The sequence below is a fragment of the Biomphalaria glabrata genome, chromosome 8, assembly GCF_947242115.1.
Source record: "Biomphalaria glabrata chromosome 8, xgBioGlab47.1, whole genome shotgun sequence".
NCBI lineage: Eukaryota > Metazoa > Mollusca > Gastropoda > Planorbidae > Biomphalaria > Biomphalaria glabrata.
Window position 1 is genome coordinate 44,259,141 of NC_074718.1, and position 12,593 is coordinate 44,271,733.

At 31.5% G+C, this 12,593-nt stretch overlaps 1 protein-coding gene across 1 annotated transcript; it reads left to right on the plus strand.

Annotated features, from left to right (window-relative positions):
- The first annotated feature begins 839 nt into the window (after window positions 1-839).
- Window positions 840-11,538, plus strand: LOC106063903 (uncharacterized). The gene is made up of 5 exons (XM_013222393.2): window positions 840-1,119; window positions 7,940-8,015; window positions 8,211-8,333; window positions 9,573-9,669; window positions 9,765-11,538. Exons 1-5 carry the CDS (start codon window positions 951-953, stop codon window positions 9,846-9,848), a joined length of 549 nt encoding a protein of 182 aa, XP_013077847.2. The 5' UTR covers window positions 840-950; the 3' UTR covers window positions 9,849-11,538.
- The last annotated feature ends 1,055 nt before the right edge of the window (window positions 11,539-12,593 follow it).

Genomic DNA, 12,593 nt, shown 5'->3' on the forward strand with positions numbered 1-12,593 from the left:
GCAGACGATTGATTTTGACTCCAGGTTAAAGTTGACGTGTGGAATCGTCCATTATTTTTCATGTTCCAGGAGAACCGCATAGGTCAGGGCTTAAGACTTTTTAAAAATGATAATGACCCATCACCTGCATGAGACACCTATTTTTTTGGTTTATAAATAGATGTGAAATGACTTCATTTCATAGCCATCTGCCAGGAATTGAATTTAAAAAAAAATGGGAGGTGTTTATCCAGTTTTAACCTTTTTAAAGATAGTCTCAATTGTGCGATTTAGAGTATCGGAATTTAAATATGAGTTTGTATTAGTATAAATAAATTTAAAAACATTTAGAGAATATAATATTACATATAATATAGGCCTGCCATAGAATATATTATTACCAGATGTCCGGCAAAAAGAGGACATGTCCTTCTTTTTTGGGGCTTGTTCTCTGTCCCCAAATATCATAGACCCAAGCTATAGGTCCAAAATGTTTTGTTTTTGTTTTTTTACAAAGTAGGCCTATGATTTTTTTTAATCAATTAAATATTTGGCCTATTTTTTTTTTTAAGTTTTTTTTTTTAACATATATTTATTTGTTTTGTTTTTTAAAACTATATCCTCTGTTGTAAGACTTTGTCCTCCCTTCTATACTTTTTTTTTTGGCCATTTACATGTAAAAACATGCATGTCTTGTAAAGCTATCCTAGCTATTGCCAAATAGCATGCATGTGAAAACATGTACCCCCACCCCACCCCCCTTTTAGCAACGCCCCATGATATATATATATAGAGAGAGAGAGAGAGAGTTCTGTCGGCGCCTTCGACATAGAAGGGGTCACGGAGGTCACGGTTCTGTGCGAGATCAGTGGAGCTCTTCTAAAGAAAAAAAAACATTTAAACGAACATTCTTCCCATTCGAAGACGTTGACCAGATATTGTTTATTAGTGTAATACTCTAATCGGAGGCAATGGCGGTCTATCTAAAGATGCCACAATCTCCATCACTTTGTAGTGAAGTATGTGTTCCAGAAACTGATTCAGTTACTGTGTTTCAGTGTGAAAATTGCAGGACAATTCTAGGAGATTCTAACAATTTAATTTGCATTTGTGAATCTCTGGCTTTAGTTACCATGCAAGGTGAGCTAGAAAAGAAAAGGTCTAGTCCGTCTAGCTAGACTCTACTTCTACTCTAGTCAAAGTCAAGTGAATAAGTCTAGATTTAGTTTTAGATCTAGATCTAGTAGTCTAGTTAGTAGACTAGTTAGTATCTAGAATCTAGTCAAGTGTAGTCTGAGGTCTCTATTATTTTATTAATAATAAAATAATTACTGTATTATTACAGTATTACTTATGAGTCAAGTCTAGTCAGTACGACTAGACTCTAGATCTAGACTAGATCTAAGTCTAAGTTAGTAAAGTACTAATTACTTAGTCGACTTAGACTTAGTCTAGTCAAGTCTAGTCACTAGACTAGTCACTCTTAAGTCAAATAAGTCTCACTAGCTAGTCTGCTAGACTTAGACTAGACTAGTCAGTCTAAAAAACAAAAAATTAGTCATTAGTCTAGACTCACTAGACTAATTTTAGTAATTTATAATTTTAATTAGATTTTCCAAATTTAAGTTAACTAATTATTAAAATTAAATGAATTAGACTGTGTGTTCTGTAGACTAGAATCAGTACATGCTGATCTACATCTTATTTTCTACTTCTAGATTTAGAATCTAAGATTAAAGAATATAGGGCGGAAAACAGATTGAGCTTTCAACATTCTACTTTTAGGACCATTTTTTTGACTAATTTCAAATTAGCTATTATTGACATATTATATATCAATTTTATTGCCCAAGAATAGAGGAATTCAAAAAAAATAAAATCAGAAGCAACAGACAATTATTTAACTTGAAAAAATGAGGTCAAACACACTTACCCCTAATAATGAAAAATTCATCACTCACAGAAGATATGTCTAAAAATCCATGAATTTCACAAATTCACAGTATTATTAACAGAAAAATGTGTCACAAAGTAAAATATTTTTATAGAACATTTGAAAAAAACAATAAAAACTAGTTTCTTAAAACATTTATGCCTATTAATTAGCCTCCCCAGACCCCACCCCCTCCGTAAAAAAAAATGGTTGCAAATGATACTTTATAATCATCCTGAAAAACAAAACCAGTATCAGTTTTGACATATTATATATCAGTTTTAATGCCCAAGAACAGAGGAATCCAAATATGGTTCATTCATTATCATCAGACAAGTATTAGACCATAAAAAATGAGATCAAACACACTTACCCCTAATAATGAAAAATCCATCATTCACAGAGGGTATGTCCAATATTCCATGAATTTTACAAATTCACAATATTATTAGCAGAAAACTATGTCACAAAGTAAAGTATATTTATAGACCATTTGAAAAAACAAACAAACAATTTTTAAAAATATTTATAACTAATAAATTAGCCCTCCCCCCTTGCCCCACCCTACCATAAAAAGTCTTTTTTTTTTCTTATATCTTCATGTTTTAACAAACTAATATCAATTTTAGATAAAGTTTATAGATGTATAATTTTAGACTAGAAAAGATCTTATATTAAATGAAATATTATCAAGATTTAGATCTCTTCTAGTTCTTGATCAATTTTTAGATCTAGGTCTAGACTCTAGACTACTATACTCTGACTCTAGTCTAAGTCTAGGCTTATAGATATTAGTCCTAATAATAGGTTTTGCATAGTACATGATGTATTCTGTTTACTATCTCATATGATCTCAATTTTTGTATTTGTTGTAATTGTTGCTGAGAAAAGAAATAAAAACAACTTTTATTTGGTTTATAGATTCTATGTGTTTGTTGTTATTTTTAACTATGTCCATAAACCATAAGTAGATCTATATTTAGTCTCTATCCTACACAGCTAATAGTTTTTAAAAATTATTTAATCTTTCTAGATCTAGTAATCTATTAGATTTATGCCTAGATTTAGATCTTTAAAAGGAAAAAAAATGTTTTTGCCGATATATCTACATTCTAGCTCTATCATCTAGATCTATTAATCTAGAACTACCAAGTATCCTACCTACTTGAATCTCTTCTCTATAGTATAATTGACTAGATCTAGATTTTTTCCACTTTAAGTAGTTTAAGATGTAGATCTAGAATTCTAGATTTAGAGATCTAATTAAGCCCTAAGTTTATAAGCTCCTATGAATTATATTTAGATATAAAATCTTAGATTTAATCTACATTTAGACTTAGACAAGATTCTAGATCTACACGTGTACATCGCAGTTACTAGATCTAGAAATGACTAGATCTAGATTTAGAATAAATTAGATCTCATATTTTTTCAATGTTAAAATCTAGTTTTAAGTCTATGAATAATATTTAGACGTAGAGATATATTTAGACTTAGGCTAGGGTCTTGATCCAAGCGTGTGGCCCGTGTACATCGCTACTTGACTATCTACTTAAATCTACTAGAAATGACTTGATTTAGATCTAAATCATCTAAGAATTTATCCACGTTAAAATCTACTGATATAGTCCTAATTCTATAAGTTAATATGAATTATATTTAGACACATAGAATCTATTATAAAATCTTAGATCTAATCTACATTTAGACTTAGATCTAGCTAGTCTAGATGCTAGATCCACCCGTGTGTGCATCGCCACTTGACTATCTACTAGAAATGACTAGATTTAGCTCTAAATCATCCCAGATTTCCTAAATCTATAAGTTATTATGAATTATATTATTATATTTAGACACAGATATACAATTTTAGATCTACATTTAATCTAGAGACTAGTCTAGATCTAGTCTGATCCACGCGTATGTGCATCGCTACTTGACTATCTACTAGAAATGACTAGATTTAGCTCTAAATCATCTCAGATTTCCTAAATCTATAAGTTATTATGAATTATATTATTATATTAAGACACAGATATATACAATTTTATATCTACATTTAGTGAATTTAGTCTAGAGACTAGACTAGATCTAGATCTAGTCTGATCCACGCGTGTGTACATCGCTACTTCACTATCTACTACTTAGTCTTAGCTACGACTAGTACTACTACTAGAACTAGAAGTGACTATATTTAGATCTCTAGACCTTTTCACGTTAAGATGTAGATCTAAGTCTATAACAAATTACTATGAATTATATTTAAACAAAGATCCAGATCTAAAATCTTTATCTTAGTCTAGATCTAGTCTAGATACGCGCATGTTTATTTCCATCGCACGCTGGCAGCGCAAAAAAAAGGACTCATTTCCCGAGTCATGATGTTATTTGAAATGAAAACAAACGACACTCGTAGTGAAATGTAAAATATTTACCTAAGCAGTTGATATTATTTTAAAAAATGGTCTGTTATAGTTTCAGTCTATGATAAGGCTTAATAGATGTTGTCGGTTCCACTTATTCCGCGAGAATGAATAAAAAATTAAGCACGATGAAAAAAATTGATGAGGTCAAACTGTCCCGACACACTTCCGATGGGCTTTAAAAAAAACATGTTTTTTTTTTAAACTTTATTTTTTTTATACACCAAAAAAATAAAAAATAAAACACTATGATTGCTGAAATAAAAATAAACGTGTTTTGAAACTAAAATTGGTACCATTTAAATGATATTTTTATAAAATTGTATGCATAGTTTCACGACGCACAAATTATGAAATGGCATCGAGGCTATTTTTTTTTTATTTTTAAGATAAACTAACAACTTAATTTCTTTTCTTTTTTCTCTATCATTTAGAACAATCATTTCTAAACAGTAAGCATGCATTATTTCATAGTAATGATATAGGTTTATATGTTTCTTACCTTTTCAAAGGGGAGCACATAAATCCAAAAGTAAATCCTGTGTGTCTTTTTTTGCATACTTCATGACATTCACAAATGCGCAAATTTCTTATAAAAACGAATTTCAAAAAAATATTGCTAATGAAGCTTCCACAAACATAGGTCTACCCATCAGTAAAAGGAAATATACCACAGATGTTGTATATATGGAGAAAATGAATAATGAACTTCAAAAATGCATTTTCAATAGAAAATCTGTTTTCCGCCATAGATCAATACTAATACTTTTTTTTTAAACAATAGATCTATCTAGATCAGTGATGCCCAAAATGCGGGCTGGTGGACGTCGTTCCATCCGGCCCGCCAGACCGTCTGCACAAAGTGTAGAAAATCCCCTCCCTTCAAATGAAAAAAAGGTTGAAAAATGTATCTTTACCTACGTTAGGCCCTCATTTTTTCTTTGATTGATTAATTGGTAACATGACCTTTAACATTTCAACGTTTATGAAATTGGAAAGCCGAACAAACCACAAGTAGACTCTGAATGTAAAGCTACCAGGAAAAGTGAAAGTATCTTTACTTTTTTGTGGAACATGGTAATAAGCCAATATATTTGATGTGTAAAGAGAGTGTGGCCGTTTTTTTTGGTGTTCTTTTTTAAAAGATAAAACAAAAATATATATAAATGGCATTATAAAACACATGTGATGCCATTCTTGCTTTGAGCTGTGAATAAAGATTGCTAAACTTCGCCTAGAGATAGAGAATGAAGGGAATATTTACCAAAAAGAGACCAGAAAATGAGTCGGTGGTAAAGGTATCTACAATGATATTTATATTTTTAAGTATTAACTTCCTCCCCCGCAAAGAACAATCTACAATCTTCCAACTAAGAACAGGACACACACCACTATTAAATTACCACCTGAACAAAATAAACTCCACACAACTACCCCTTTGCAGACATTGCGCCCACCCCTTTAAAACCGTAAACCATATATCCTCTTTGAATGCCCCTCCCTAATCCACCTTAGGCAGACCCTACTTCCACTACAGCCCAATATAACCAACACCCTGTACGGCAGTGCTGAACAACTGAAGAAAACAGCACACTTTTTTTCCTTGGCACAGTCTGCAAAAGAGCTCACAGCTCAGCAGCAATAAAGCTGGCTAGAAGAAGAAGAATATTTTAAGTAGAGATGTGAAGTCGTTTTCCGATACGTAAAAAGAACAACAAACTTCAAATATCCCATTAATTAATGTAAGTACTAGGGCCAATTGTTTCAGGTAATTTTATTTCGCTTTTGTACCTTTTCGGTCATGTGGCCCGCGACACGAGTGTCGTTAATGAAAATGGTCCGCAGGGCGAATTAGGTTGGGCATCACTGATCTAGATAGATTCTAGATCTAATCTAGATATATGCTTAGAATGCCCTGGATCTAGACCTCCTTTTTGCAAACAACATGCATCTGATCTTCTATGTATGCTAGCATATGGCATAAAACTGATTGAGCTGTCAACTTTTTGGCTATTTTTTGAATCAGTTTCAAACTGGCTTTTATTGACATATAATATGTATCAGTTGTAATGCCCAAGAATAGAGGAATTAAAAAAATAAAATCAGAAACAGCAAACAATTAATCAACATTTAAAAATCAGGTCCAATACCCCTACCCCTAATAATGAAAAATCCATCACTCACAGTAGATATGTCCAATGATCCACAAATTTCAGTTTTATAAAGAGAAAAATGTGCCACAAAGTAAATAATATTTATAGAACGTTAGAAAAAAAACCATCTTTACAAGAGGAATGCTCGTAAAAAAAAAATGTGTAAAAAGTCAAGCACGTTTTTTATTTAAAATACATCACTTCTTTATAGTTGTTTGAGAGAGATTCTGTGACAATACCAAGAATAAGTCTATCATGAAATGTTCAGACTGTCTTAAGATTTATAAAGCTCCAGATGCCAAGTGCAAAAAAAAAAGTTCTCCCATCTAAATATACAAACAATAGTTCCTAGCATGCATTTTGTGTATATATTTGCAATAAAACATTCAATAGAATTAATTTTTTTATTGGAGATGTCCATACATGGAGGCATATCCTTAAATATTAAGCTGTTTGGTGTACAGAATACATAAGTATTGATACCCCAAGTACTTATATACTAACAGTGGTTTAGAATCTTTCTCTGCATTTTTTTTTCTATTTGATTCCATTATATTCAATTGCTTCAACATTAGTCTTTTCGTTACAATACCTCTATTCAGGTCACACATTTGGCGGGACAAAACCTTTTTGGGGCTAAGAGTGGGCATGGTTCTCAAAAATGTCTCTTGATTTTCCTAGAAATTGGACAGATATACTTGTGAAAAGAGTTAAGGGCTAGAAATAGTCATTTTTGGAAGCACATAGAAAATTTTAGAATATTTTTATTTGACATATGTTGCTAAAGTCCATTATATGCAATAATAAGATTATAATAACCTAAATTTAAATAATAGAATGTGTTTATAAGAGGTTAACCTAGTCAAAAATGCATTTTTTTGAAAAATCGATTTTTTTTTTTAAATCATCATTTTTTACTTTTTTTGAGTACCATTCCCCCCTTAATAGCTTGTTGACCACACTGGAAAAACTCTTAGTTCAACTGTTTTTTTTTTTTTTAAATTTTATTTTTTAAAAAATAACATTCATTAGTTATTAAGAGCAAAATAATCGCTCTATACGTTTTATAAAGGTGGTAATTATTGTCTTTCTTAAAGATAAGTTTGGGGGGGGGGGGGGGGTTTCCGTATTTTTCTTGTTTTTTCTTCTTTCTCTCTTACTGAATTGAGTTCTTATAAAACATGAATGGGTTCTTCAAAAAAAAAAACAAGTATAAACAAAGATCAACTTAATGTAATAAATAAAGTCTATTATGGCCTTGTCCATATGTTTCCAAGACCTTTTGGGCACACTTTTAACTTTGCCATGGGGTTAACAATTCTAAGATATGCTTAGCATCCAACTCAACAATGTCTTACTTTAGGTTGCTCTAGTTAAAAAAAAACAACTTAATTTTAATATGAAGTGTAAGTCGTAAGTAAGTTGTTGTTGTTTTTTTTTTTTCATTTTAGCAATTCAACCTTCAGCAGTTATGATTCATGAGGCATGGGAAAAGTGTAACTCTTCAAATGTTTCCCTTACTGGAAGGTAAGAGACCATTAAATAGTTTTAAAGGAAACATAAAAGAAACAATAGTATGCAAAAGTATAAGCATTAGTATGATTCAAGCTTGAAAAGTTTATTCAACTAGTGGGGGGGGGTGGGGGGGGGATTATGTGATGCAGTGATCTCCCTCTAATATTTTATATTGGAATGAAATGTTTCTTCTTATTGTTCTTCTAGTTCCTACCAAAACGTTTCTTGTACCAGGTGTCAGACAGAAGTTGGGAAAGTATTCAAAAACCTACCCCCACATCTTTCAAAAATGTCAGGTCACATCAGTTTGGATGTGCATAAAATTTCTAGGTAGGTTTACTTTCATATCTAGGTAGGTTTACTTTCATATCTAGCTAGGTTTACTTTCATATCTAGCTAGGTTTACTTTCATATCTAGCTAGGTTTACTTTCATATCTAGGTAAGTTTACTTTCATATCTAGGTAGGTTTACTTTCATATCTAGGTAGGTTTACTTTCACATCTAGGTAACTTTACTTTCATATCTAGGTAGGTTTACTTTCATATCGAGGTAGGTTTACTTTCATATCTAGCTAGGTTTACTTTCATATCTAGGTAAGTTTACTTTCATATTTAGGTAAGTTTACTTTCATATCTAGGTAGGTTTACTTTCATATCTAGCTAGGTTTACTTTCATATCTAGCTAGGTTTACTTTCATATCTAGGTAAGTTTACTTTCATATTTAGGTAAGTTTACTTTCATATTTAGGTAAGTTTACTTTCATATTTAGGTAAGTTTACTTTCATATTTAGGTAAGTTTACTTTCATATCTAGGTAAGTTTACTTTCATATCTAGGTAGGTTTACTTTCATATATTTTTTGCTTGGTTCTATTTCCTACATTCTGTGTATTGTTTCTTTTGCATACTGATTGAAGAACATAAAATTTGATTTAAATTGTTTATTAAATCCTCTTATATCTTAAAATTAATCAGGATAAGTTCAATCAATTTATTGTATCTACAATGTATTTCAATTGGAATTCCTGTGTGAAATGTTAGTAGGAACAATTGGAATGTTGTTTTGTATGGGCCTTTTGTTGTATTCATTTTTTTATCTGAAAGGCAGGTTTCAGCATATGAAGCAGACTTTTTGCTCCCAAATTTCGTTTTTTAACGATTTTAGTTAGAGGGAAATACATGTTTGTTTGTTAAATGTTTTGAATGTTCCTTCAGGGTTCCTAGTCTAAACTTCCTGCAGGACCATGGGGGGTGGCTGATGGCAGGGTATGAACCCTCGGCCATCAAGACAACCAAATGACAGTCCAGCGCACATACCGCACGACCAGGCAGCCATTCAAGTTTCCTGTATGTTTTATTTTGCCAAAGGAATAAATTAGATTTAGTTTTTCTAACATCATTTTTTTCCCCTGTGTATTTAATGGAACTTTTTTTCAGCCTTGACTTCTCTTTACTAATTTGCTGGATACACTTTGATTGGTTTTTCATTTATATCGTATTTAAAAAAAGTGATTTGCTATGATACTTATATGAATAATTTTAAATTGTATTTTTATTGAATTCTCTGTAGCTATGAAGTACAACAACCAGCACCAAAAAAGAACTATGATGAAATTCTCTTTAAAATGCAGCAGGAGTTTTTCAAAATGCAGCAGGAAATCTCCAAGGTATTCATCCAGTTACTTTGGGGGGGTTCTAGTTTTTGTTTGAAGCTTACATTATACATATTTGTAAATATAACTTTTGTTTGTTTTTCAACTAGGTTCAAGTAGTTCTGATGAATTTGAATGAGCGTTTTGTACCAATAGAGGATGCATTGGCTCTAGAAGCGGGAGGAACAGACTGAGTGCTTTCTAACTTTTTGAGAGATAGTGAAACCTTTTGATGGGTTTATTACTGACTAAAATCTTGCTCTTTTGACCTAAAGCTTTTTCATTTGACGATTTTTAATTTGAAAGAAATTTTGTTTGAAATGAATATCAAAATTTTTTAATTTTTTTTTTTATTTACCTATAGATAAATATATTTATATTTATACTATCTAAATTTAACAATTATTGAAACTAAGTTTTCCATGCTTAATTTTTTTATTTTTTTTATTGCGCCTAAGGTACCAAAGGTGTATGCATTGGTAGTATTTGGTAAGCACATTTGGGTTAGGGTTGTATGACATCATTGAGGCTAGATCAGTCCTTATTTTATGATTTTGAAGGATTATCAAAGTTTGATAGAGTTTTATTGCAAACAATTCTTGAGTTGCCACTGACAGTGTTTTTCAATTAATTCAGTATTCTCTAGAGACGCACAAGTTATACTAAGGGAAACAATAAACAACTTAAAAAATAATTAAGACAATTTAGTTGTTACCAACTCCAAATAAATTTGTTGTCATTCTTTTAACATTCAGATTGTCAGAAGCTATTACACTTCCAAACTTAATTTCATATAATGTGAGGTATAAATTTTAGAGCACGTAATACTGCACCTTATCCTGTATTTCCTAGCAGCATCGCTTAGTTCTTATCAACCAGAAGGCTCCTCGTGAAATTCAAAAACTCTTCCTCAATGTGTGATATTTTTCCAATACTCCTCTGTGCACTAAACATTGAAACCTATGGGACCTTCAGCGGCATTAGCATTCCTGAAAATGTGCACCTTGTACAACCACACTACAACCCTGTTTAAAGGACAACCAGTTTGATATATTCACATACCCCCAAAGTGTTAACTGTAAGAATTCAATTCATTGTGTTGACAACAAAAGGGAGGGTGAATAAGTCGGGCTTAAATAAATCAGCCTGCCACTGAGACTTATTTTTTTTATTCAATCAATTCTGATGACTGATTTCTGTTCAATGCCTTATGTTATAAAATACAAACAATACTTAAAAAAAAAAGACGATGATTGTGTTAGTGAGAGTTCAACTCAGTGTATGTTTGTGAAATACTAGAATGTATAAAACTAAGACTGCTTGGTTGATCCATATTGGAAATTTGCTGTGATTCCATTGTACGTTGGTGAAAGTGCTTGAATGTATAACTCAGTGTGTGAAAGTACTAGTGAAACTGCAAGAGCCAATGAGTCACATTTCTAGTTGATGTGTTTAAGTTGTAACATTTTACTCCATGTATGAGTAAATTGAAATAATTTATTTGATTTTGCAAATTTATTTAAAGTTTGTTTTTGTTTTGTTTTTACTGGTGGCTTCTGACATAAATGGTTGGGTTTATCATCTCAGCAAACCTTACAGCATTAGGCTAGAAACCTATGACCAGAACTAGTAATTTTGCATTTGCTGATTTTGCTTTATGTTAAAATGCATTTTACCATTTAAGATATTAGTTTTTACTTTATTTTTACTGTAATTAAAATGTGCATATGATACATTTTTTACCCTTCATTTAATAAACCCTTAAAATGCAAGTTGTTTGGATATTACCTGGCCACTTTTGAAACAATAATATTGGAATGACATTAAAATTATGGCTCACTGTATGTTTAGAACTGTTAATAAAATAAAAATGATTGACAATTATTGAATCAGCTTAGACTTATTTTATTGTCTATGTGCTTGTACTATCCATCTATATATTTTTTAAAATATAATTACTTGTGCTAAGTTAAGTGCACAACCTGTTTATATTAAATACAAATGTTCCACTACCTATATGCTCCTAGTATCAGCAATAGGATATGCGAGTACATGTGCTTATTTACTGTTGGTTTCCAGTTGTATAAGACTATGGGTCATTGTGATGTAAGCCTGGGTATCTGCTTTGGCCGGAATGATGTCGCTCAAAGAGTAGTTCCCCCCTTTCCATGAAACTTGTGTCCAAAGGAACGCCAAATATTCCTCACATTTTGGGATCGATAGCGTCGCAGATTCTGCCAGGGTTGTCTCCTGAATCCATTCCCATGTTTGGTTTCTTCCTTCTTTTCAATTAGGTTACTGGGTTTATAAAAATGAGAATAATAAACACCAAACCTATTCATTTTCAGAAGCAAAAGTTGTTTTTTCAAACCTTTGAATTTCATGATAATTACTTAGATCTATAGCAATTCGCTTGGTCTGTTCAGCTGTCTGGTACTCATTGTGTAGGTCTACATGCTATTTCTTCCATTCTAGGATCAAGATGAAACTTTGCACAATTATTTACAATCCCAAACAAACCACCAATCAAATAAAAATTTAAACAATTATTTAATTAATTAGTGGTGATTGATCAGTTTTGTTAGACATAAAAAGGAAATACATTTTACAGTTAAATCTTTTTCTTTTTTTTAAACATCTAATCGTCGTAATTCTTAAACCTCCTGGTATTAGTAGACGTAGATATAGATATATATTGTGGCAACAGAAACGTGTGTGTTTTATTCAGAAGATGTATTGGCTACCGGGTATTTTCAAGTTCCAACAATTTCTGAAAATTATTCACAGGAAAATACAAAACGTAATATAAAACCTTTATTGGTAAACTTAAATTGGTTGAGCCAGTTGAGCAGAATCGAGGCAGTTTTGTCTATCAAAGCTTCTAAGATACATTTTTGATACTAGAATAAAGGAATTCATAGGGGCTAAAAGCAGGAAAT